At 32.0% G+C, this 27,803-nt stretch overlaps 1 protein-coding gene across 1 annotated transcript; it reads left to right on the top strand.

Moving 5' to 3' along the window:
• LOC134720604 (WD repeat-containing protein 89-like) lies at positions 1-27,245 on the top strand. The gene is made up of 13 exons (XM_063582955.1): positions 1-254; positions 1,507-1,592; positions 2,073-2,157; positions 3,484-3,533; positions 4,893-5,007; positions 5,389-5,452; positions 7,122-7,253; positions 8,311-8,388; positions 14,600-14,650; positions 24,644-24,720; positions 25,056-25,155; positions 25,684-25,767; positions 27,100-27,245. The coding sequence occupies exons 1-13, from the start codon at positions 139-141 to the stop codon at positions 27,148-27,150; spliced, it is 1,089 nt and encodes a 362-aa protein (XP_063439025.1). The 5' UTR covers positions 1-138; the 3' UTR covers positions 27,151-27,245.
• Positions 27,246-27,803: the final 558 nt, after the last annotated feature.

The raw sequence follows: 27,803 nt of genomic DNA on the forward strand, positions 1-27,803 counted from the left end.
AACACTAAAAAACTGTTCGGCAAAGGGGAGATAACTTGAAGTCGAACACGTGGGTAAACAAAACAACAGAAATAGACGATTACAGTAAAATACCATAACATTAATAGCATAGCAAGTAGAACACTATGGTAAAATAGTATGGCAGACAGTAATATAAGACATTTGTTTAATGAGTTGAATCTGACGGAAAAGACAGCTTTCTCTTTGGAGAAAACTAAAGATGACTACATATTAGATATCTCTGTGCAGGAAAGGTATAAAATTATTTTGGTATATGGTATTTTAAATGATAAATATATATAGCATGTTTTTTACATTCATCATGTTCATAGAAAGTGCAATGTTTTCCTATTGATTGAACTTAAAATTACAAATTAACATCATAAAACAATAGCCTCATGTACACAACCACAGGCACTTGTTTCTATCCATTGGAAGTGCCTGTGTACACAACAGATCGAGAGACTTCATCTGTTATTAATACCAGGATACTTTTTTCAAGTTATTCTATCCAGCATTTATATCACATGCAGGCCAGTAGCCAGGAATTTACAAAGGGGGTTCGTTTGACTCACTAACTCGACTTTAACAGTCACAATTCGAACATAACCTTGACTTTAACAGTGCTTATTTGTTTTCAAGGGGGGGTTCGTCCGAACCCCCCCTGGCTACGGGTATGACATTAACCACTTCCAAGTTTAATCATTGGAGTGTTGATTCCTTCACTTTAATAATATCAGTGTCACTGTTAGAATTCTTCATACAAATTGTAAAATGATCAAGGCTACATGTATATACATGTAGACCGATAATGAGAGCAGGTACAGAACATAGCTGCTAGATTTGTCCATAAGATCTTGATACCCAGCTTCTCCTATGAAGGACAATTTTAGATGCCTACAGCCAATCTTTCTTTCAAAGGACAGTAAGAGGCATTTTTTGGAAAAGTCAACCAACATCTGACATAATTGGTCAACACAATTTAGGGATTCAAAGGTGCCTTAATACACAGGACTCAGGAGTTTGAAATCTTACTCTAAGCAATAACAGTGTATAAATATGTCGAACTCTACTATCACAGTAGAGCTTCTCTCGAGAACTATAAAATATTGCAAACCTGTTTAATGTAAATAGCCAAAACTTTCTATACTTGCTTGCACACTGTCATGACTGTCCTGACTGGGTAAGTGTTTCGCTTGAAACCAATTACAATAAAATTTACCAATTAGAGGTAGAAGAACTGATATCTTCTCTTGAATTCTGTGTCAGGAAGAATTTTTGATTGTGTTGCTCAATTATTATCTGACCCCCCTTATCAAAGCCAAAAAAAGAAGACTTGAAAAATTCATACAAATTACCGTGCCTTTATTCAGTTATTTTTTCATGGACAAAAACTTGCTGTATAACCAAAACTTGCTGTATAACCAAAACTTGTAAGCACTGAACAGCAGACACATTTGGCTTTCAGAATATGTTAAACTATATATGTTTTACTTATATTTTCAGAAGTAACACATTAGCAGCCACAAGCAGTAATAAGTTTATAAGATTGTTTTCCTACAGTAACTTAGCTACCAAAGGATGTATTGAAGGTATAATATCAATAAGAGGTGGTATGGGGCGTATCAAATAGACAGAAACAATATATGGGCTCTAACTCTAACACAGTCATGATAATGCTAATTCAATATCAAAATAAGGAGATCTAGTATGGTCAATGAGCATGAAGAGACAACTCAAGATCCACTAAAGTTCAAATAAAGTGGATGTAAGCAATTATAGATAACTGTACAGCCTTGACCATGAGAAAAATCCATACCATGTAGTCACCTAGAAAAGCAAAGACTCAATAATCTGCCATCAACACCCAAATGACAAACATCATGAAGCAAAAGTCAACCACTTCCAGGGTTCCTGACTTGGGACAAGCACCAGTGAAACAAGACTTTACTGCACATTAGATGATACATTTTAAAAGGCTGATTTTAAATTATGTAACAGTTGTTGATTTTAACATATGTGTCACTGTTTTACTAGTTTTTACATGATTTGACACTTATACTATTTTGTAGGTCACAGTGGCCTTATAACGGGTGTGAAGTTTGCCAATACAGAGAGTGATATTTTGTTTTCATCATCTGAAGATAAAACTATTAAGTAAGTACATTTTGTACATCCACTCCATTTGAACTTTTGTGAAAACTTGTCTCATTGGCAATCAGACCACATCTCTTTACTTTTATGTATTGAGTTTTATACCTTTTCATATAAACCTAATCTCATGATAGTTTTAAACTTGCATCAATGAGTGGAGGATCATATATGGGCATTTGTCATTGCTTGCATTTTTAATAAATTGAAAACTCTGGAAAAATTTCAAAATCTGGAAGCAAGTCTTTGCAGAAATAAAATGTTCTATAAAACATTTTGGCTGCAGTTTGACAACAAATATGACATGAGCTGCTTTTAAAGGCAAGATCAGAAATTCAAAATGCTTTCAAGAAAATCCCTGAACAAGTTTAAACTCTGAAATATCACAGAAAAATACCTTTTTATGGGAATAAGGTTAGAAGGTAAATGTCAATAGTTGAACATAAAAGGGTTTATTTCTATGAGCATGATGAGAAAAATGAAGAAAAATCTACTTAATGCGAACTGCTTGCCTCAAACACTATGAAAAAGAAAGACTTTACTTTGATCTGCTACTAAAGTTGACAGACAAGTTTCCTTTGCAGTGCTTTCTTACCATGTAGCCAATCATTTTCATTTGCAATGGGATAAAGATTGCGATAATGTTCATTTTTATGCCCCATTTATGGACATCATTTTGTTTTTTGGTCTGTGCATTAGGGACATTCATTTATTCATATTTTTGCCCTGGTTTAGGTGAAAGTTTTTGGTCAACGTAGTTTTTGATGAAGTTGAAGTCTAATCAACTTGAAACTAAGTACACATGTTCCCTATGATATGATCATTCTAATTGTAATAACAAATAACAGTTGTGACCCCAATTATAGTGTCCACTAAACATAGAAAATGATAGTGCGAGTGGGGCATTCATGTACATCATGTACATGTACTATGAACAAATTCTTGTTTGTGCCGCCTTGATGAAGTCACAAAGGCAAGACTTTGGAATGCTGTTTCCAAATGCATTTGCATCAACAACTGCTCAAAGTTTATGATAAGTTCAGTTAAAGGGGAACCACTCATGTTAAGTCAGTGATGTTTAGCATGCAGTTGTATTAACATTTCCAGGTTTAGTTACTATGGTTCTGGTCTACCAACTAGTATGGCAACCTGCAGGGACTTTGTGCTATATTTGAATATGTAAGAAATAAAAATAATAGCTTAGGTACTTTTGAGAAGTTTTACACAAGTTTATTCAACTAAAAATGAGTAAAGAGTTGCTGATGATGTTCTGATTTAATGCAGAGATGTTGATGAAATACCCTTTTCTTTAAACTTTTATTCATTTTGTAGATGCTGGGATGTGAGAACAGATCTTAAAAAACCTGTGTCTGTTTTTGAAGGTAATATTGACCAGTAGTCAAATGATGAATTAAATTATATGTGATACATCCTTATACATCCCTACAGATGGACATTCATCATAAAACCAAATCAAGGAAGACTTAATTATCCTATCCTCAGTTTCAAAGTACAAAGTAGAAAAAGACCTAATGTTAAATCTGACGCAATGTAGCCAAGAATACTGAAAGTTATGCTAAACACATATTTCTCTTATTTTTGTACTATTTTCACATTTCCTCACCGGTGTGAGAAAAATATTTCTCTAATTTTTGTGCTATTTTCACATTTCCTGACCGGTGTGAGAAAAATAGTTCTCCTCACTAATCTGTTCTCGGCAAATGATTAGTCGAAATTTGATTATGACGTCAAAATGTTTTGTTTTTCTTCTCAATTTTCCTATTGTGACGTCATGAAAAAAGGCGACCTTGCCTGATGACGTCGCATATAAAGAGCACAATTTTCTGAAAATCTTTGAAAAAAAACGATAAAAACCATTAGAGAAACAGATTCCGACACTATAACTCGTGTATTACGATATTTCTCCACTCTCGACAGTTAAATTTTATTATTTAAAGGGCTCGGCAAGCCTCGCGCTTTAAATAATAAAATTTAACTGTCTCGAGTGGAGAAATATCGTAATACACTTGTTGCAGTGTAAGAATCTATATTTCTCCTCACTAGTGAAAAATCTGTTCTCAGCAAATGATAAGTCGAAATTTGATTATGATGTCTAAATGTTTTGTTTTCTTCTGAATTTTCCTATTGTGACGCCATCAAGAAAGGCGACAATGTCTGATGACATCGCATATGAAGAGCACAAGTTTCTGAAAATCTTTGAAAAAGAACGATAAAAAGCATTAGAGAAACAGATTCCGACACTAAAACTTGTGTATTATGATATTTCTCCACTCTCGACGGTTAAATTTTATTATTCAAAGAGCTCGGCAAGCCAAGCGCTTTAAATAATAAAATTGAACTGTCTCGAGTGGAGAAATATCGTAATACACTGGTTGCAGTGTAAGAATCTATATCTCTCTGTACTTAAATGATCAAGAATTTTGTTTTAGTTAATTAAATGTTTCATACTACATATTCTCATTCATACTTATAGATATTTTAATTATTGTTATGCTGAAATATTAAAATTCTATCTATTTTATTACAAAATTTTGAATTGAAACAAGCTGTGTCATGCACTCTCTCCTCCTCAATGGAGTGTAAAGAGGGAAATCTTCCATTTTGTAAATCCAAAAAGATGTCATGCACTCTCTTTCCCTGAGAAGGTTTGAAAAGAGGGAGATCTTCCATTTGTAACCCAAAAGGCTGGCTAGTATGTAGAACTTTGATTATATTTTCAGGTTATGAAGAATCTAATAACATATTTACAAGTTTTGATGTAAGCTGCAATGACAGAGTTATATGTGCTGGCTGTGCTCAGAATAAAAAGTCAGAAGATGTACATTTAATGTTTTGGTAAGTTATGCCTTCTTATAGCAAAGGTTGAACCAGTAACTGATCAACTCTGTTTTCCTTCTGTCCTCCAGAGATGGATTTTTTTTTGTAAAGTAAAATCATACCTTTTCTGAAAACTTTACAATTTGGTGGGATAACATTGAATTTTATGCACCAAAGAATTATATGGCCTTATAAAATCTGCATAAAATTGTTAAATGTTGAACCCCTTTATATCTCTCTAAATAAAAATAGTAACTTAATTGTTTTACTTAAAAAAATATACATGCATTAAACTCTCAGAATTCTTTTCAAATTCTATATTAAGAATTTCAATATCCAGTGTATATCTTCTTTGAATTTTGAATTGAATAATAACATAGTTTTGTTTTTCCTTTGTAGGGATAGAAGAGGCAAAGAGTTGTTAGGGTGCTACAGTGATTCACATCAAGATGATATTACACAGGTATATATAGACATAATTACATTTTAGGAAAATAGGTATGTTGTTTATGGCTGGTCAGCTACATTTCAGGAAAATAGGTATGTTGTTTATAACTGGTCAGCTACATTTCAGGAAAATAGGTATGTTGTTTATGGCTGGTCAGCTACATTTCAGGAAAATAGGTATGTTGTTTCTGGCTGGTCAGCTACATTTCAGGAAAATAGGTATGTTGTTTATGGCTGGTCAGCTACATTTCAGGAAAATAGGTATGTTGTTTATGGCTGGTCAGCTACATTTCAGGGAAATAGGTATGTTGTTTATGGCTGGTCAGCTACATTTCAGGAAAATAGGTATGTTGTTTATGGCTGGTTAGCTACATTTCAGGAAAATAGGTATGTTGTTTATGGCTGGTCAGCTACATTTCAGGAAAATAGGTATGTTGTTTATGGCTGGTCAGCTACATTTCAGGGAAATAGGTATGTTGTTTATGGCTGGTCAGCTACATTTCAGGGAAATAGGTATGTTGTTTATGGCTGGTCAGCTACATTTCAGGGAAATAGGTATGTTGTTTATGGCTGGTCAGCTACATTTCAGGAAAATAGGTATGTTGTTTATGGCTGGTTAGCTACAATTCAACCTCTTCTCTTCCTGTCTTTTGAAGTGGAAGAACATGATTTTTTTCCATGCAGATTGCTGCTGCTATTGTACCTGCCAGACAATAAACACATTATTCCTAGTAGATTAAGTCGTTTCTTAATCAAATGAGCTCTGCTGATTGAAGCTAAGGCAGTTATATATATCTGCTCCGTCAATAGTAGCACTCTTATACTCCCCCCCCCCCCCTACTACCTAATTCATTGTTGATGTTTCAGTGGGAAATCTCCAACAGAATTTATAATACAAGAATAAAGGACCCCCATCCACTCTCATAACAAAGTTATAACATAGGCATATCTTCATGTATTTACAACCCTATTAAATCAGGAAGCATCAGATGACACTTCTTATAGACAACTTCAGAGCTTATTGCATTTCAGTTGAAAAATTTGGTTTTAGTGAACATTATTCGTTCCTTTTAGGGCATTGTCACTTCTTTACCATGTTCAGCGTGTGGTTTAAAATTTTTATGCTATACTGCACAGATCAATCGGTAAATTAATTTTTTATAATTGGTAGTCAGGACTGCTGTCATTAGGGAACACGAATAATTACTTAATGGAAAAATATTATTTCTAGTTTATCTTGTATAATGATGATCACAAAAGAGGCTTGATGAACTTTAATAAAGAAGCGATACAGGCATTCTCTCAGACTCTGTTTGGTAAATGATTTCATAAAGGCACTCAAAATTGAAGAGCTTTTCTAGTGAAGGACATACCTCCAAAGTAGTCTATTATGTATTATTTCTATTTAAAGATGCAGGCATTTTGTCTGATTACAATACTTAATAATTGACATAACAAATATATCCATATCCATGATACTTGAGAGATAACTGTATTGTATTTGAAGCTTTAAGGAAGTCCATCGGTAGTTTTACTGTCGCAAATTAAGTTTACCTGTCAATACATTCGGCAATTCAAAATGTGGGCTTCCTTAATTACAGACAAGGAGATAGAGAATTTTACACTAACTGTTATCCAATCAGAACCATTGATACAAAATATTTGCATTAGAATTGTTGTTTTAGGTATGTTTCCATCCGACAGAACAAGACACATTATCAACAGGATCAACCGATGGTTTAGTTTGTGTGTTTGATATCGGTCAACCAACTGAAGATGACGCCATAGTTCTTACACTTAATTCAGAATCATCGGTGGTTAGTATGTGTTTATCAGCTGTTCAGGCCAAATAAAAATATATATGTGGTTCCAGTTATCCTACCATCCCTACTTTTTCGTCTTAAAAATAGCCTACCCTAAAGATTTCATTGTCATTTTTCATTAAGCAACTCTTGTTAAAGTCAGAATGTTGCTCCCTTAGACTCAATGTAAAAAACAACATAAAATTAAAAAAAATACCTACCTACCTACCCTAATTTTTTTCCAGATGTAACTGGAACCACACATACTTTTTTATTTGGCCTCAGTTATTTAGGTTTGCATAAAAATTAGATTTGTTTTATTACTGCTTTCATGTGCAGTAAATATATTCTGTAGTAAAAAAAGAAACAAATGTGGTATGATTACCAATGTAACAACTTACCAGCATGACCAAATGAATGGTGGACTATATCTATGACAGAAATTGATCCAAAGTTCTCAAGCAAGCAAATATGTGTTGTGTTGATAAAGGGAGATAATCACATAAAAGTACATATAAAAGCACTTTTAAAATGTGCCAGAATAGATACAGTAATGAAGGACAACTACTGAATTACAGGCTTCTGTCTGTAGCAGTCAAACTCAAAGACACCATCAAAAAGAACTTATAATTAAGCTACTCATCTTAAAGTCTTTATTGTTTAATTGTTTACAACTGGTAACTCAAAAAAACCTGTGTGGCATGAAGCCTCTTTTGAAGAAAGAATTATGGGATTGCTGTAGTATTCACAAATTTCATCCCATTTCTCTTTTATCTTTACTTGTACATACTGATCATAAATAAGTTATTACACCTTCTTCCTGCACTTGTGTGTTATTTTGATTTCAATTTTTTCGTTTAAAAAATTCAGAAATTATTTTTGTGATATTTTTTAAGAGAATTAACAACAATGAAACATGTTTCAAATCTCTTACTCATAGTCCTTAATTTGTGGAAAGTCACCAAGTTACATTATTTGTTTAAATAAAAATTAAACAAAATATTGTGAATTTACAATCTATTTATTGTATTTCTGCAACTTTCAAATTTGTTTTCTTTGTTTATTGCTACAGGATAAAATTGGTTGGCATGGTAACAATTTATACTGTGTGACACATATAGATACATTTTACTTATGGGACACAAAAAAGGTAAATATATGTTCTTTTTTATTTTAATACAGTCCACCTGTGTACAAGAGGTTGTAATTTTTCACAAATTGAATTTTTTATCCCTTTTCTTGTTTTTATGTCTGATTGATAGCTGTTTGCTGAACATCTTTTTGTTTTTTACTGGATTTGGGGTTATAACCCAAAATGACATCTTGCTTAAAACATGTCTTATACAAAGATGTTAATGTTTTATCATATTTTATCATACATTTAGTAGTAAATACAGTTTTGAATATTTGATAAATAGCCTGCTGTTTAATCCATATCTCGCAATTTTGATGCACACCCTTTATCACACCCTTACCCTCTTATGTGTCACTGTTATGGAACTAATATTTGATATTGTACTTCCTAAAAGAAATTGAGAACCATCTAGGTCGTTTAATTAACATATTAAAATATACGTTCTTACTCCAGGGTTTGTTTAGGTAATTATGTGCATGCGTATAGTTTAAAACTGTTTTCTTAACTTCAAGGGGTTTAAAAGATTGAATGGTTGCTCTGGATTCCCCACTTAATTGATTAATTTAAAACTCATGGGATCTTTTCTATGAATGTCTGCTATTGAAGGTTATTGTTGTTGCATAATTTTAAATCATAAGCATCATTTAAATTAAAATGAATGTAGTCCACATCATAAAGGTGTAACTACAACACCCCTTCAGGTGAAATGGAGTCTACCATATTATTGTTTCGAGTTCTGGAAGTAACTTCCATCAATTCTGAATCAAAATATGAACCCTACAACATAATTAACTTGTTCTGTCGATAAAGTTAAAACGTCGTATTATATTAAAAACGATCGCAATTTAAACAGAGGAGTGTGTATATCAGTGTGGCTGATATTGGTATCTCGGGATGATATAAAATATGAAACCAATTTTGCCATGTATTATTCTCTATGTATCCCACTTATTGAGGGAGTTGTATACTGCAATTGTCCCTGTCTGTACATCCATCAGTCTCTGTTTATGCCCAATTTCTATATTTAAAAAATATTTGATCTAGAACTTCATAATACTTTCAAACTTTTATAAAGGTCACCTAAATGTACTTTTATGCCATCATCTTCTTCAGTATATTTTTTTTCTGCTTGTCTATCACTTGGTAAGGTTACTTTTGATATAATTTTATTAAAAATTATAATATTGAAGTATTGTTATTATCTTATCCTTATAATAGTGCAGCGGCGAAATCTGAAAAGACGCTTAGTTAAGGAGTTTAATGCACCCAAAGAACACACACCTGGATTTATTTTTAAATGAAAGAATACATGTTAAACTTGTATTTTAAACATGCTGTAAGAAAATCGTATGGTCGAATTTCCGTAAAAATGGCTTTTTAGAGCGTTATGTAGTGTATAAAAAAAAATTCACTGATACACTAAAATGTAAATTATTATTACAAATCACAATATTACGGCTATTTTTTAATTTTATAATGTAATAATATATAACTGACGATAAAACTAGTCAATAATTGTTTTTAAAATATTTACAATCAACATTTTAAAAACCGTTTTACTTCAGTAGTTGTGGTTAAAACGATTTTTACCGGTTTCCGTTAATAACTGGATGATTATAAAACACTTCATTTGTGTTTATTTGGCATAAATATACACTTCGATATTTACTTTATACAAAACAACTTTCGTTTGGAACATTTCTTATTCGATTTACAAGAAATTTCTAATTTGAATATAACACATCAATCTGTTACACAATTCATCTAATTCCGGAATTACCCTCCAGGACGTTTATTTTTGTTTAATCCTCACTCCATTCAGTTCTATCACTGTACAAGCCAAATGTCGATTTCATTTCACATTGAAATTGTTTAATTAATATCAGTTTTAGGGTTTATATTTGCTTTGTTGTTGATTTCATTGTTTTTTTGTTATTTTGAATACCCAGAGTGGTAATATATTCTAATGCAATTATTTTGTAACAATTGTTCTGATTGGATGACAGCAAGCGTAAAATTCTCTATCTCCTTGTCTGTAACTAAGGAAGCCGACATTTTGAATTTCGGTATGTATTGACATGTTATTTCTACAATAATAAACAAAAAACTCACTTGTGCCTAAAAATCTTCTTTTTATCAAATTTTATTACATTCTGAAGCGGCACAGACGCCAGAAAACGCCCGGTGTTTATGTTTGACGCCGGAAGCATACATATGACGTCACCTAGTGAAGGGACCAAAGAAGATAACATTTTTTCGCGGAATTTTCTGTTATGAAGATTTTACACTGAAATAATGATTGAAATTGAATTATAAACTTGTTTTGCATTAGAATAGAGATAACTGTATTGTATTTGAAGCTTTTCGGACGTCCATCGGTAGTTTTACTGTCGCAAATACCCGTTTACCTGTCTCCGCTCCGCGTCGCCAGGTAAACTAAATTTGCGACAGTAAAACTACCGATGGACGTCCTTAAAGCTTCAAATACAATACAGTTATCTCTTAATTGGTTTTTTTTATCATTGTTTACATTGTGTTAAGTAATCGCTTAAAAAATATTCCGGATCTGTTGTGAAAATTTTCCGGATAATGTCACAGTTTGGTAGTCCTTTAAAACTTACCCCAACAAGTGCCAAGAGAGGGAAGTCTTCCTTAGATTGGCTGGACTGCATTATTTGTCAGATTAAAAGCCCGGAAAATGATATATTTTCACTGACAAAGGCAAAGTTAGTTTTATTGAAGCAACTAAAATACGGAAAGATGAGATCTATTTGAAGATTGTAGAAGAGTTGTCTTCTATTAATCAATTTTTTTCAGAAAAATGTTGATGTTAAATACCATAGATCTTGTTGTAAATCTTACACCAGTAAATATAATCTATCTTGTTATAAACAAGAATTGATGGAAACAGAGGAGAATATAGGTGGTGCTAGCATTTGTTCACCTGCTGTAAGCACATCTAGAATCACAACTCGATCAGAGTGGTATTCCTGTATTTTTTGTAAGAACAAAACTTACAAAAAGATGCTAAGTTGCACAAAGTGTAATCAGAAGACAGAATTAAGAATATACTTGAGGCAGCTAGAAAAAAATCAGATCATGAAATTGAGTCAACGGTTTTACATGAAAATTTTACTGAAAATGACCTTTATCATTCGGCCTGTATAACTAAATATCTACTGAAAACACCCCAAAAAAGCAAAAACAGAATCCTATGACCACGATACTGCATTTGTGACTTTGGTATCAGAAATTAATTCAGACCTGATGGTAAAGCATAAGACTTTTATGATGTCCACCTTGCTTATGATTCGTGTCTTGCTTCAGGACTATGCCGACAAATACACAACATATAAATTGCAAAATAGGTTAATGAATTATTACGGCGATGCAATTGTCATACAACCACAAAAAGGCCAGGGTAAATCAAATATCATGTTCAGCAGCTCTATATCTATCGTTGACGCAATCGAAGCTGCAAGTCAGCTAAAATCTGAACTCAAAATAGCACAGTTAGATTTGGAAATTGGAAGTTCCAAAAATACAACAGGTGAAGAACAGATTTTACACACCGCTGCCAATATTTTAAGGCGTAATATACATAGCCTTGATCTAAGCAATGATTATTACCCAACACCTTCCGAATGTTCTCTGCCGTTGTCAATTCAATCAATGCCCCCCAACGTGACCAAATTTATTTGTTGGTTAATAGATGAAACGTCTTTTCTGACCGTTACAAACCAAAATCATACTACCATAGTTTCAATGAGTACTAATGTTATCACTCCATTTCAAATTGGTCTTGCATTACAATTGTATCACGAATTTGGATCAAAATAATTAGTGGAAATATTAAATGCTCATGGGTTTTGCAGTTCGTATGATGAGGTAAGGCGTTACCTAACACGCTTATCAAGTCATGAAATTGATATGATCAAATATTGTACAACTGTCGTCCAATGGTTGTCTTATCCAGGAAGGATCAGATAACATTGACATAAACATGGAAACGGTGGATGGCAAGGATACTTTCCATTCTATGGCTAGGGCTGTTTTCCAACTGCAGACTTAAATGACAGATTCAAGCGCTGTCCATGCTGAACAGGTTAAAGTTAAACGAGGACAGGAAAATCTTTACCAGTCGACGAGCAGACAATGTCTTTGATAAACTGTGTGCCATTCAACAAGCCAAAGGAGCGTCCTGAGCCTCCCCGTCGTGAGAATGCATATAGTGATATACAATCTTGTTCAGAAAGATGTGAAGCCTCTTTAGACTCCGTTTCTTAGTTCAGGGAAAACAAGCAATCACTTATAAAGTTTCTTGGTGAAATCACTTTGCAATATATGAAAGAAAATAGTTGTCTAATGGATGGACAAAAACTACCTTGCTGGATCATTTCCCAATCCAGAAATAGTGTAAATAATAAGTCCAAAAGGTATATCAGATTGCAGTGAATTGTCAAGTACACAAGAAGAGGCAGATACACGTATTATTCTGCATGCATTGAATGCTGACAACTGTACAGGGACAACAGTGTAAATGGTCGCATTATTGTATAGTCTCCGGATACGGAGGTGCTAGTACTTTTAGTACATTATTTCCCACAGATGACTCATATATCTGAATTGTGGTTTCAAACAGGAATTATCACTAGCATTAAGGATTGTCGGCGTTATATTCCTGTTCACGAGCTGTGTGGGTCGTTACATTCAGTTTTGTGTAAAATCCTACCAGCTGCACATGCTATTACAGGATGTGATACTACATCGTCTTTATTTGGCATAGGCAAGAAATCCATGCTAAAGGCACTAAAAGAAGCGCCTGTTGATTTTAATGACTTGTCCCAGATATCTTGATTAGATATAGAAGTTTCAGTAGCCGTCAGTCGGAAACTCGTAACTAGGCTTTATGATCCTAAAGGAAAGTCCAAACGCTGTCATAATAATCTGAACAGTTTCTGGTTGAAATTAGCCACATGTAAAGATTCTAGCTTGGTCGACTCCCTCCTTGTGAAGCATCTTTCAAACAGCACGTCCTCAGGTCTTCTTTCCAAACAAAAAATCTGAATGACTACACATATCGCCAAGTCTGCTATTGGATCACCTCTACAGTTTGGTTGGAAGGAAGGAAAGTGTGGTCTTGAACCTGTCTTGATTGAAGGTCAAGTGTCATCTGACTTCCTTCAAGATTTGGTGTGCACATACAAAGGAAAATCAGTTTGCAGTAAAAGTTGTGTGTGTTTTGAACAGAATTTGTCCTGTACTGAACTTTGTCAATGTCAAGCATCAGACCTTTGTAAAACCATCAATACACACCTGGAAGATATAGATGATGATGATGATGCTTGATTACCTGACCTTTTTACGTCTTAATAATGCTAATTCATACATACACTTGTTTTGCTTTTAGTTTTTGTCCTACTTTTCTGTTGATTAAATATACGTTTAGTTAACTTTGACACTGAAGCTATTTCCGTTTATTATGGAAGAACGATCGGGCATTACGAATGTTAAAAAACGTCAAAAAACGTTGATATGATGCTAACATATTTTATAAACCTTATTTGAATACATTTTGATTTTACAGCAAAAATATATATGGTAGCCTTTATTTGAAAAAAAAATGTAAAAATTTTACGAAAATAACCATCATGACCATTGAAACTGAAATCAATGAAATTAACTTTTATCCCTCCTTTACCTGACTTTAACCTTTTGTATAGTAGCAAGTCGTCTTCAGACTTCATTTTATCGAGAAAAAAATATTACCAAAGTTCAAGGTCATCCTTATATGGAAACTAAATGATGTCATAAATAAACAAAATGTATCATATAACGAAAAACGTCAATTTTAACATTAAAAATGACGTGTTTAGAAAAAAATTGGTATTCACAACAGGTTCCATATATGTTGAATAAAATGTTGTCCCCTGATTGTTTAATATGTTTTATGTTCCTAAATTTAGCCCAAAATAGACAGTAAAGACAAAAAATTGTAATATTCAATTGTTGACCTTTGACCTCAATTATGCAAAATTCCGACCACTTCTCATGCTTACGGCATCATTAATATTAAAGTTAACAATTTTATCTTTTCAATGATATATAATTTAGCCGTGTGTTCGTTGGGTGCATTAAAAAAAATAATTTTGGATTCTACCGCTGGTCTATAATAACATGGTGGGAGTTTGTATATTGATTAGTAACATGTGTGTTCCTATTTCAGGAGGAAGATTTATTAATACTAACAGACATCAAAGAAAAAGACAACCTGCAGGTAGAGTGAAAGTTTTCATAAAAATGATACCCTATAAAATTTCGCAAATTTCTACTAATGAACTCAAAATTGTTAACTTTTTTTTCAGATCTACTTTCTTTTCCTGTTTGCATCTGCGCACAAATGTTTTCTGGTCGGTCTTGTTTGCATGAGACTTTGAATAAAATGTATATTTATCAACATATCAACAAAAGGAATTCAACACCCAATCATTTTTAATAATTGTTTGATATGAAAATTTTTTACCTGATAACAGCGTTTCTTTGTTTACATTGAATATGACGTCACAACAAAACCCCATACAACAGAACCAATATCGGAAACTTTATGGTATTTTCGTTTCCTTTATATCAACATAATTTACAGTTAATGCCTGCCTCATATTAGTTTTGGGTATAATAGTCTTCAAATAGTTATCTGTCAGAAATATAGCAATAAAGACCAGCAAGTTGTTCAAAATGGCCATCACACTAAGGAAATTATGTTTTATTCTAAGGGGAAAAATGCAGTGTTGTTCTCAAAACCTATATTCTGAAATTGTTGTAGTTTGGAGTAAACATGGCTACAATAATCTTAAGGATGGTGTAATATTAAAAGAGGAGTAAGTTTAGTAAAAGTTGACAAGAACATCTGAATTTGAATAAAATTTGTGTCTAGAAAACATTTAGTGCAGTCTTCAACAAACTAAACATCCAATTCAGATATGTAATTTTTTGTCGAGCCTGCAACATTTGTTGCAGAAAGCTTGACATAGGGATAGTGATCTGGCGGTGGCTATGGCGGCAACAGCGGCATTAGCTTACTTCTTAAAAGCTTTATGTTTTAAAAGGTGGAAGACCTGGATGCTTCATACTTTGTATATACATGCCTCATGTTACAAAGTTTCCCTCAGTCACATGTCCAATGTTCTTAACCTCATTTTTATGGTTCAGTGACTACTTGAAAAAAAAGTTGAGATTTTTTTGTAATGTTAAATTCTCTCCTATTATAAGTAATAGGATAACTATATTTTGTATGTGCGTACCTTTCAAGGTCCTTATGCCTGTCAGGCAGTTTTCACTTGACCTCGACCTCATTTCATGGATCAGTGAACAAGGTTAAGTTTTGGTGGTCAAGTCCATATCTCAGATTCTATAAGCAATAGGTCTAGTATATTTGGTGTATGGAATGATTATTAGGTGTACATGTCTAGCTGACAGGTGTCATCTTACCTTGACCTCATTTTCATGGTTCAGTGGTCAAAGTTAAGTTTTTTTAGTGTTTTGTCTATTTTTTCTAATACTTTTTACAGAAGGTCAACTATATTTTGGGTATGGAAATACTTTATGATCTATATGTCAGTCGTGCAGGTTTTATTTGACCTTGACATCATTTTCACTGTTCAATGCTAAGTGTTAAGTATTTGTGTTGTAGTCTGGGTTTTTTAATTGATAAGTAATAGGCCAACTAATCTGACCTCATTTTCATGGTTCATTGATCAATGTTTAGTTTTCTTGTTAAATGTTGAGTTAATGTGACTGTTGCAATAAATTTATATTTAGGACTATCAACATTATATCAATGGTTATAATTAGTAAAGAAGGCGAGACATTTCAGCGTGTACACTCTTGTTATAACAAACATTAATATTATTAAAAGATCTTTTTCGTCATAGTATTTCTTCAGGCCCTTAAAACAAGTTAAAATTATCCAATTTTCATTTAATTTATCTTTGACATTCAAAATGTGTCCTATTTGTGTGACCATGAAAAGACTGCTTCAACAAATTTCTAAAATCTAGGTAACCCTTTGGTTTAGAACAGTTTACACATTTTATCGATTAGTACTTGATATTCTTTCAAGGAGGGGGATACCTTTTTGTGTTAACCTGTTATGGCCCTTTTCAATGTGTTGTTTCTGATATCACCTTAAGCTGTTAAATGTTTTCAACCTACTTTGTTATCTGTTATAAGCATTTTTGCACTTTTTGTTAATTGTTTTTGTCAAAATCCAGGGGTTGTTAAAGTGTCAACAACCCCTATTGCCCCCCCCCCCCCCCCCCCTTGAGTTGCAATTACAATCTAGTTCAACTGAAATAGTGATCCATGTTGATTATCATTGATTAATAGTTACAAAATATTGATGAAGGGGAGGTAACTCCACCATTCCTAAGTTATTGTAAATACTCTGACATAAGAATAAAATATCTAGTATATCACTTTGTCATGGACCTATAATATGTATGATATAAAAGGAAATTACATGTTAGCCTATTTTTGTTTTGCTTTGTAAGCATGTTTTAAATAAAAAAAGTTTCTAGTTTCATGAGAAATTCAACGCCTTATTTCAATTTAGAATGCAATCAAAAGAGAATTAACAATAATATGTCAATAAAATGGATAAAAGATATAAAAAGTGTTTACATTAATATCATTTTATGTTATATCATGTTATATCGTATTCCTTTAAAGAAGGATAACAACAGTCGTATATCATTACACATCAAAAACAGGATTTTTTTAGAACTTGCAAAATAGCACATCGTAAATTTCACACCAACTGGAATTTAAATGTAATATATTTAAATTTTCAAAATATTTGATTTGAAAATACATGAATTTCAAGTAACTGTCCTTTCTTCAATACCTATCTACAACTAATTTGCAAAAGGGATTATTGTATTACAACATTAAGTCAATCGGTTCTTGATAGTAAACTCTCTGGTTGGTAATACATGTATAGAGCTTCTGTTGTACAGTACTATCAGGCTTTCATTATCAATGAATTAGTATATATTTGTTAAGGGTCCAGCTGAAGGAAGCCTCTGGGTGCGTGAATTTCTCGTTGCATTGAAGACCTGTTGGTGACCTTCTACTGTTGTCTGCTCTATGGTCGGGTTGTTGTCTCTTTGGCACATTCCCCATTTCCATTCTCAATTTTATTCATCAGATCTGCACACTGCTTTGTCTTGAAATAAACAAAAAGTCTTTTTTAATTTTATTGGACAGTGGTAATAGATAAGAGTATAACATAACATGCAAAATAATGGTAAAAAGATGTGTTTTTTTTACTATATATGTCAATGTTTGTAATCTGCATAAAACTACAGGTTAGGTCAAGAAAGATAAAGATTTTAAAGGTCAAATTAACAAACAAGTTTAAATAGACAAATTAGTTGAAAAAAACTACCATCGAAATACCAACTGAGCTTAAGTTACTTTTATTGTTAGAAAAAGAGAGATGACAATTTATGAGATACCAGTTTAAGATTTTCAAGGTCGTCTTTATTATTCATTATTTTACATAATATATTACACAGAACAAATGATACATTAATGTTTGAAATAAAGAGAAAAAAATACACAGTCCTGTCGTGTGAAGAAATTTCTTGTTCAGTTCACACGAAACTTTGATCATTATGTATTAGTAGCAAAACAATAATCAAGTCAAAAGATTAAATGTCATGTTCTCAACTTATTATTTAAAAAAATAGTCTTTATAAATAAATAAAGTAAGAAGCCTGAAGGGGCACCAGAAATTTTACTAGATAAAGCCAGTGTCACATAGAAAATTAAAGGTGCATTAGCTGTCAAATGCATGTTCACCAATATAAAACGTATATCCAAATTATAAAAAGTCTGAAATGAATAATTTACAATGCATTTGCTAGTCAATATGTATCAGCATTTCATGTATATTTCAGTCTTGATGCCATCTAATGAACTATCTAGGTGACATCATATGACACAATATAATAGGTCAAAAATATGTTAATCATTGTTTTTACCTGGATAAGAATGATTCTTTTGTGGATCGAATCAGTCAATCAATTGATTTACCTTTGTTTCACTTTCGAAGTTGAAATTTCCTTTTAATAACTAAACATCTCTAATTCTTGCATAATCCATTTCTAGCTAAGGTGTGAAATAGAAGGTCACATGAATATGGATTCAGTGAGGTTGGATTACTCACTTGCAAGTGAATAACTCAACATCAGCACTTATTAGCTGATTTTACAAAATGAACAAACTGGCTTCTTGAAGCAAATTAATATTTCACTATTTCACTTTCATTAAAGATTAAACCTAAACAATCATATTTAATTGATTTGTATATCTCGTAGCTAATGTCCCTCAAAAGGAGACCATTTCAGGTCTGTTACAAGTCTACACTTTGTGGCTATAATAAGACCTCCCATCTATAAATCTGAAGTGTACAAGAAGTGTGTACAAACCCAAAAGGCCAGTTTAATGATGAATCTTGTAAATTGATAGCAAATCAGGCCTTTTAGGTTTGTATTGGTAATTTTAAGGAAATTTTGCTTTTTTTTGTTATTATCTTGAATATTATTATAGATAGAGATAAACTGTTAACAGCAATAAGTGATCATGACCAAAATGGTCAATTGACCCCCTAAGGAGTTATTGTGCCTTATAGTCAATTTTTAACAATTTTCATAAAATTTGTAAATTTTTACTAACATTTTGCACTGAAACTACTGGGCCAAGTTCATTACAGATAGAGATAATTGTAAGCAGTAAGAATGTTCAGAAAAGTAAGATGTACAAACACATCACCATCACCAAAACACAATATTGCCATAAATCCATCTGCATCTTTGTTTAATATTCACATAGACCAAGGTGAGCGACACAGGCTCTTTAGGGCCTCTATTTTAAGGGGCCAGCTGAAAGAAGCCTATGGGTACAGGAGTTTTTCACAACATTAAAGACCCATTGGTGGCCTTCGTCTGTTGTCTGCTCTATGGTCGAGTTGTTGTCTCTTTGACAAATTCCTCATTCCCATTCTCAATTTTATGGTGTCATTTTCCATCGTCATTATTGGAATCAATTGGTTGTCAAAATATATATGTACAAAACAGGATAATATTTGTAAAGTAGTTCCAGTCAACAACATAAATATTAAAGTTTAACTTAGTTAGAAAGCCAACTTCATTAAATTGGTTATAATCACGACATTTTACATTATTGGAAATTATATTTAATTTGAATATACTTGAAGTGTGTAACCAATAAACTAAGTTACAAAGGAAAAATAAATAAACTTTGAATAAATTTGTCAATCTGAAATTTGAATGTGATTTTTGTCCTTCATTAAACGTGTAGATAAGGAATTATTGAACACAGCTGGCATGTTCTTTGTCTCCCCGCCATTTAAACTCTTGTCCTTGGCGGTAGGTATGCCATAGTTAAAGTCGGTCAGTATTTATCTTACAAGTCTAATTATTATACAAACTAATCAATAGGTAGAGAAGATACTTGTCAAAGATTTAAATGTGACCTTTAAAAGTTCAATTGAACTTCGATTAAATTTAACAGAATTAAATTATATATGTAAATTAAAAATTAGTTAGGTTTAATTTTTTTATTATATAACTAGTATGCTTGCACTGATATGATGATATAGGCATAACTATTTAAACAACTGGGAAAATGAATTTAAAAGTGAAAACTTTTAAAAAATGCGATTGTGGAAAAACTGATATCTTCAAAACTTGAAATACCCTATACATGTATAGATATTTAAAAAAAGTTAATAACATTGTTTCTCTTCATATTGTTAGTTGTTGGGATGTCTAAAGAACTTACAAATAACGCAGCAGTATAAGTATGCCATAAAGCATTACCCTTGATTTCAAGCTTAGTAGAGTGGGACATATATGTTGATATACGTTTTTGCTGACTTCTCATTCATTTACACTTTTCTACTCATGTCAAACCAATCACTTGATTTTTAAGCAACTTTCAGAGAAAACTTCATTATTAATGGCAGTATACTTCACCTACACTAGTTATTGTTTTGGCTGCTTTGGAAGTTTGGGGTTTCCTTACACAAGGGGGTAAATGATATTTTGTAACTATGACTATACCTATAACATAATAATGGAAAAGCTGTTATGCAGTTTGATACGAGAAATATCTATTAATGCAAGAAATAGATCACAGGCCAAAACTATAATAGAAAGCTTATTTTACTATGTCTCAGTAAAGGAGTAAGTTCGGTAAGGGCCATATTTGGCCCCAATTATAAAGTTCATAGTTACAAGACAATAAATGTTTTAAGTTGCCTTAAAGACATGTTAGAAAGTTAAACAGAACTGTTTTTGTCAAAGTTTAATTCTAACACGTTGATTTTTACATCAAAAAAACAAACAAAATCAGCTAGATTTCAACCAAATGAAGGACAAGGAAACATAGAGTGCAGGCGTCGACAAGCTTAAGATTCAAATAAGACATGTGAAATGTCTTCACAAACATTATTTTAAAAGATCTTTGTTGTCGACGTATGCGCTCTATGTTTCCTGTCCAATAATCTATGGAAATTCACCCATTTTCATTGATTTTTTCGTGAAAAATCAATATGAGTACAACTTGTGACGTCATAATGAAACGCAGAAACGTAATATTTTCAACAAATTTGTTTATATCCTAGCTAGTCAATGTATTAGCTATAATTTATCATGATATTGGTCGATAAATCTGAAGTCGCTTAAATTTTACAATAGTTTAGTTTAAGTACAGCTTGAATAAAAAAAATAATAAATAATATAAGTCACGGATGATTTAAAAAAGATATTTCAATTTTAATGCACAAAAGGGAGAAAATTTGAAGGTTTTTCAATGATATACACATTTTAAAAGTCATCTAGGGCTAAAACGAATTGAATTTTTTGTGTTGATTTTTGTTCATATGATAAAGTAACAACTAATAAAGTGCTAAATAAAATTTGTAATGAAAAAAAAATGTTTAGATTAATGCTGAAAATTTTTAACACTTGAGCCTCCTTATATGTGTGAATTTTTTTATGTGTGGGTCTTTCATAAAAATAACATTTGGTATTTCCTTTTATTTAAACCAATATCTCTATGGAGAAGTTTATATAAAATCTACTTGACTTCTTTTGTATGTTGACAGTGTAAATCAAATCTTTACAATAACATTATCAAACTATTTAAATATCTGCTTGACAGTCCACTCCTGTAAAGTAAAATCTGTACTGGTAAATAGGTAGGATTCTTATCATGGGAAATATTGGAGTTTAACTTTGATGTATGTAAAATAGTAAAAAAAAAATCTGTACTGTTAAATAGGTAGGATTCTTATCATGGGAAATATTGGAGTTTAACTTTGATGTATGTAAAAAAGTAAAATATTTTACCGATTAAATGAGTTTGATTCTTGTCGTTAGAAATATTGGAGTTAACTTTAATATATAATTACAAAAGTCTTTAAGAAAACAACCAACCGTCAAATTTTATGTGAACCACATCATGAAAAAAAACCAATACTGCTCAAACAAAATCACAAAATTCTCTAAAAGTTTGGTATATATCTATGATGTTAGGCAAAAAGAAGTATGGTACCCTTTCAGCTGTTATTTTATTTAAATAGCTCATATCTTAAATGGGTATATGAATATAAACATGATAGAGGGGGATAGGAGGGGTCCTGATCCCGAAATCTCGAAATCTCAGGCTTAAAAATATGAAATCCTGAGGTCCCGAAATCCGATAAAAGAATTCTCGGATCCCGAAAGGGTCAATTCCGAAATCCCTAGCTTAAAACACCCGATCCCGGATTCCCGATAAAGGTCCTATCCCCCCTCATGATAAATGCATCTGTAAATACTATTCATAAATTGCAATAAGCTAAGAATCCCAAAAACTTTATAATTTCTTGTCTTGAGTCTCTTTCTAATAAGCTGTGGGTGCACACATTTCTTAAAGAACACTGAGCAATGAAAACATACTTCAACAGTTATACTGGAGGTCTTGTTTAAATGTATTTGATAAATTATTTGAATAAATCAGTCATGTTTTTGTAGTGCACAAGGGTGGTTATATAAACAGGCATAACTATTAATAATAAAATGTTTATTTATATACATGCAAAGTAATGGTTATGTAAATACTCATTTTCTATTAATAAATCGTTATTCAATAGGTAACTTTTTTTTCTGAAAGCAATTTTCCAAATATAGACTTCGAGAGGATCTTTCTTTTATACTCTAGCTTGTATTGAATTTCTATAGTTATTGTCCAGTATTCAATTATAAATTTAAATTTTAGCACATCAATGTTAACAAAACTGATCAATACAAAGTACAAATACAAATACTGTAGATTCATCTAATTTCGTGGGTATTCATTTTGTCAAGTGCTGTATTGCACTTGATCAACAGCGAGCAATTTATTACTGTGGATTCATTATTATTCAGTGGATACCAATTTCCGTGGATTTCGTGGGGACAGACGAACCACGAAATTAAATGTTCAACGAATGCCAAATTTTCTATAGGCTTGTATGCAGATTTCTCCAAAACCACGAAATTAAATATCCACGAATATATTGGTTTTCCTCAATCCACGAAAATTGGTATCCACGAAAAATAAATGAATCCACAGTAACTGGTATTTTTTAATTGTACAGTACCATCACATTTGTCATTTGAGTTCAGTGCTCTTTCTGATTTTATTTTAATTGTAAACTGCTATTTTTTACAATGTTGGAGATGAAGTAGGGAAGAGTTGGGTTCCCTTTACTATCCCAACCCACATCTTGTTAGTTCTTAGTGGTTGTCTGTCTTTTTATCTTACTGTTTTTTCTTGATATTTAGGTCTTATGGTGACATATAGTTGTTAATTTCTTTGTCATTTTGGTCTCTTGGTCTCATTGGCAGTCCAACCACATCTTCTTTTTTTTATATATATATTTAATAGATTAGAGTATTTCTCTGAGACACTTTTTGATATTGTCTAGAAGAAAAATTCATGTGATATGAAGGGAATTCCGTTTTATCAATAGAAATAGGATAGATATTTTGATATGGAAGCGGTTTGTGTTTGATGTTTATTTCGGGCTAAAATTGTATAGATTTTAAATGATATAATGACATACCACTTTAATAAATTGATTTAAATATTGAAATGCCTGGGACAGAGATATGACATACTTTATTCTATATTGTCTTCATATCAGATGAATAAGTTATTTTGATAACTAATTCCTATAATCACTATAGATAAAATTACACAGTGTATATTGATATCAAATGTACCTTTATTTCCTAAGGTTCTGAATTATAGATATATATCATGTATGTTTTATTAGTTAAATTATATGATAGGTATATGAGAAATTTTTCGAGGATATTAATTGAGGGTTTCACGTACAAAAATATTAATAAATTAGAATAAAATTGAGAATGGAAATTGGGAATGTGTCAAAGAGACAACAATTATCCTGACCATAGAAAAAACAACAGCAGAAGGTAACCAACAGGTCTTCAATGTAGCGAGAAATTCCCGCACCTGGAAGAATTTCTACATACGAGACAAACTCTGTAAAACCTTCATCCAAAAGTACTTAAACTTGTACAGAAACTTGTTCATGATATACAAAATATATATAGCCAGGTATAGTCCCTAACATGAGAACATTGAAACAAATCAAACAATAAAATGAATGGTTTAATAACATAAAGAATGTGGCAGGGTTATTTATGTTGGTGAGCACCCAACCCTCCTCCCCTTACACTAAACTTGTTAGAAACATAAACATATGACCGAGTTATGAGAATTTTGTTATACAAATCAATATTAGGTATGGCTATCTAGGCATATAATTGAATTAGATATCAATAACTTTTTAAAACAAAAAGCAACACAGTTTTTGATCTATAGCAGCTTTTACTAATATGAGGGGCGTAAAGGGAAGGTATCTGTACAGAAAAACGCAAAAAAAAATTGCCATTTCACAATGAACAAACAATTAAAAAATTTCCTGCAGGCTGATCTTTTTACTGATTTCACTAAACACAGTGAATAACAAACCTTTTTCATGGCTGCACGTGAAATAAAAACTTCAAAACACGTTGCACGAAAGTAACCCTTTTTGACCCTCTAATACGTGTACCTTAAAAATGAGTTATTTCTTTATTGTTGCTGTGATTAAGTTGATAACTAATAATTAAGAACATTTCTATTTTTCCAGGGAAAAGACTCCATTGATTATCTGATAGATGGTTTGGTTGTTAATGACAAGCTCCATCTAGTGGCAGGAACTCATAAGTGAGTAAATATTTGTTCTCCTGGATAGTATATATTCCTACTGTAGTGTCAGTTTTGGCCATTATTTATAGAATAATAATGTCATGAAAAATAAGGTATAATTAGGATCAATTTTAGTCCTATTTTTGTTTTTTAATGTATATATCTAATAATTATTTTGGCATGGTATGATTTGAATTACACCTAATTCAAACATATAATGATTTTGTTTGTCAAATGGATTAAACTTATCAAATAAAAAAGCAAACCATTGAATCTGATTAAGAGAAGAAATCAAATATGACACAATGAGATAGCAACCCAATGATACAACAATCACATTTTTCTCTTTTCAGTGGATCCTTGAGAGTTTTGGATGTTTCTGGGGATTCCCCAACAGTCGTGCAGTCTCTAACAGGAGGACATACATCAACTGTTAGGTGTTGTTTATGGAGTGTAGGTAGCTTTAGATTTATGTGTTGTTTATGGAGTGTAGGTAGCTTTAGATTTATGTGTTGTTTATGGAGTGTAGGTAGCTTTAGATTTACTTTATGGGAAACCTAATCAGCAAGTGCAAGTTGAAGATACTGGGCTATCTACTTTCATTAGGGGGATCAGCAGCTAAAATCGAGTCCAGCGCATTAACAAATGTTTTTATCTGAGTTGCAACAAAGTAGAACTCAGCTTGCAACAAGGTAGACCTCAGCTTATGATACAACGCATGCTGCTAGTAGTAAATATTTGGTTTAGTGTCGATTTTTAATCCAAAAACAATATTTTTTTCTGAATTATGATTATTACCAATATTGAGAGTTATCATTTCTCTCTCCAAAAATAGACACAACAGCTGCGTGTTACCTTCTGGAAAACAAGAGCTAACTTGCTGCATGTCAAACTTTGTAACATTAAAAGTTGAAGGCATCAACAATTTTTTATCTTTAAATATATGAGAATCTAGCCATCAGTTTCACCTTATTTTAACAGGATAACATGTTAGTTAGCGGTGGAGAAGATTCTATGTTGTGTTTATGGTCTCAAAGAAAAGCTATTCCTAAACAAGAACCAAAGGTAACATATAAAACTTTCATCCTCAATATATATATTTCAATATTTGAGGGAGTGATTTAGAGAGTTGGTTGAAATTCTTGTTTGTTTCTTTATTTTGAAGTCTTACAACTATCAGTAGTGTATTGTTCTTCATAAAATATTTTTTTGAATAAAGATCTTTGTTACAATGACACTGACCACTGTAACTTGATTTTTTTAAAGGAACTAAACATTTGCTAACATTTGAATAGTTATATAGAGTCCTGAATGCAGACTTACCACTGAACAAAATTATTATACCCCCGCTTTAAAAAAGGAGGGGTATACTGTTTTACCTCTGTCTGTCTTTCCGTCAGTCAGTCCGTCCCATGAATATTTTTCGTCCCATTTTTCTCAGGAACTACAATACAAGGATTTCTGAAATTTGGTTTCAGGGTTTATCTAAGTCAGCTTTACCGTGTGATGCGTTTTCAGATTGATCACTTGACAACGTCCTGTTTACCGAACACTTGTATGATTTTACACATGATAGCCAAGTAGAAAATTTTCGTCACATTTTTCTCAGGAACTACAATTCAAGGATTTCGGAAATTTGGTTTCAGGATTTGTATAAAAAGTCAGCTATACCGTGTGATGTGTTTTCAGATTCATCACTCGACAACTTCCTGTTTACCGAACACTTGCATATTTTTACACTATTAATATTATCCACTTGTGGCGTGGGTATCATCAGTAAGCAGTAGCTCCCAGTTTCTCTTGTTTTTAAAGTTTTTAGATCATCTGATAAATGTCCTCTCAGAGTCTCAGAGGTCAGAAATGATAAGAATACTAAGATGAGTTGAGGTAACAACTAATAAGAAGTAGTTTCACAATAGATAATTAAAAAATGGGATGGACAGGAAATTATTTACTACAACTGGAAAAATTAGAGCATTTTGGATAATCTATTGTTTGAACAACTATTCTTAGTACATGTAGTGAATAATTCTTAGTAAAAAAAGTCATATGAAATGAGTGACTGGTGAAAAATAATGTTTATCCAATTCTTAAACCAATGCATGTTATTGCATAACTTAGTTTTCTGTGCTTCTGTGCACAATCATTTCTAATGCAAACTTATCATTTAATTGTCATTTTTTTGTGTCTCTGTTGTTTATTATGATGTGAAAATATGGCAGCTTATAAATTGCCTTGTTTTGAAGCTGTAGTTTACCAATTGTCACCTTATAAAACAATCAACAAAGAAGCATGGATATTAAGCACATGTTTAATTTATGTTATTTTGAATCATATTTAACCTTTATTATCAAGACTTAGGTAAAAGACAAATAAATAATATTATTTCTATTGTAGGGCAAGCTGAAAATAAAGAAATCAGTGACAAGAAAATCACACCCATACTGAAGACTAAGCAACAGATAATAAGTGGGGAATAAAATACAGCAATGTTGTTCAATGATAATCAGTAGAAACAATAAACTGTCATGTCTATTGTATCAGATCACTGTTCAGTCTGAATAATATATAGACTGATTATGTAATTTTGAATAAAGATTTTTATTGAAAGAAAAGAAAGATTTTGTTTATAAAATAGTGTTGATTCACCTCCCATGTCAAAGTTGCTGAAGTAGGAAAATACATTTTGTAACTTCTTTGTCAATTGGTCTCTGATGGAGAGTCTGATTGGCAATTATACCACATCTTATTTTTGTATGTACATGTAACCTTTCTTATTAGTTTATAGTAATAGCTATAATCTTTAGAAAAGATAGAATTAGTTCCCAGGCTCTGTTAAGGTGTTGGTGGTGATGAGTGTATCTTTACTAAGTGTACTTCTATGCATACGTTTTACTATCCCAAGACTTGAACTTTATTTTGGTTACAATGATTGTATTGGTACAGATATTGACATTTGTTATATTACAATAAAAGTCAATGCAAGTAAGATATAATTAAATAGTTTTCTGACGTTTAACTGCTGAATGTCTTTTGATCAGTTGTCAGAATATTGAGTGAAGTCAAGGGGTTGTATTTAAACTGTTGTCTTGTCTTATTTA

This window comes from Mytilus trossulus, chromosome 6 (genome assembly GCF_036588685.1).
Source record: "Mytilus trossulus isolate FHL-02 chromosome 6, PNRI_Mtr1.1.1.hap1, whole genome shotgun sequence".
Taxonomy (NCBI): Eukaryota; Metazoa; Mollusca; class Bivalvia; order Mytilida; family Mytilidae; genus Mytilus; species Mytilus trossulus.

Bases quoted from the DNA above. Each gene is read 5' to 3' on its own strand.
- LOC134720604 (XM_063582955.1), top strand. From the start codon at position 139: ATGGCAGACAGTAATATAAGACATTTGTTTAATGAGTTGAATCTGACG. The intron at 255-1,506 runs GTATAAAATTAT...TTATATTTTCAG, and splicing joins GATATCTCTGTGCAGGAAAG to AAGTAACACATTAGCAGCCA. The intron at 3,534-4,892 runs GTAATATTGACC...TTATATTTTCAG, and splicing joins ACCTGTGTCTGTTTTTGAAG to GTTATGAAGAATCTAATAAC.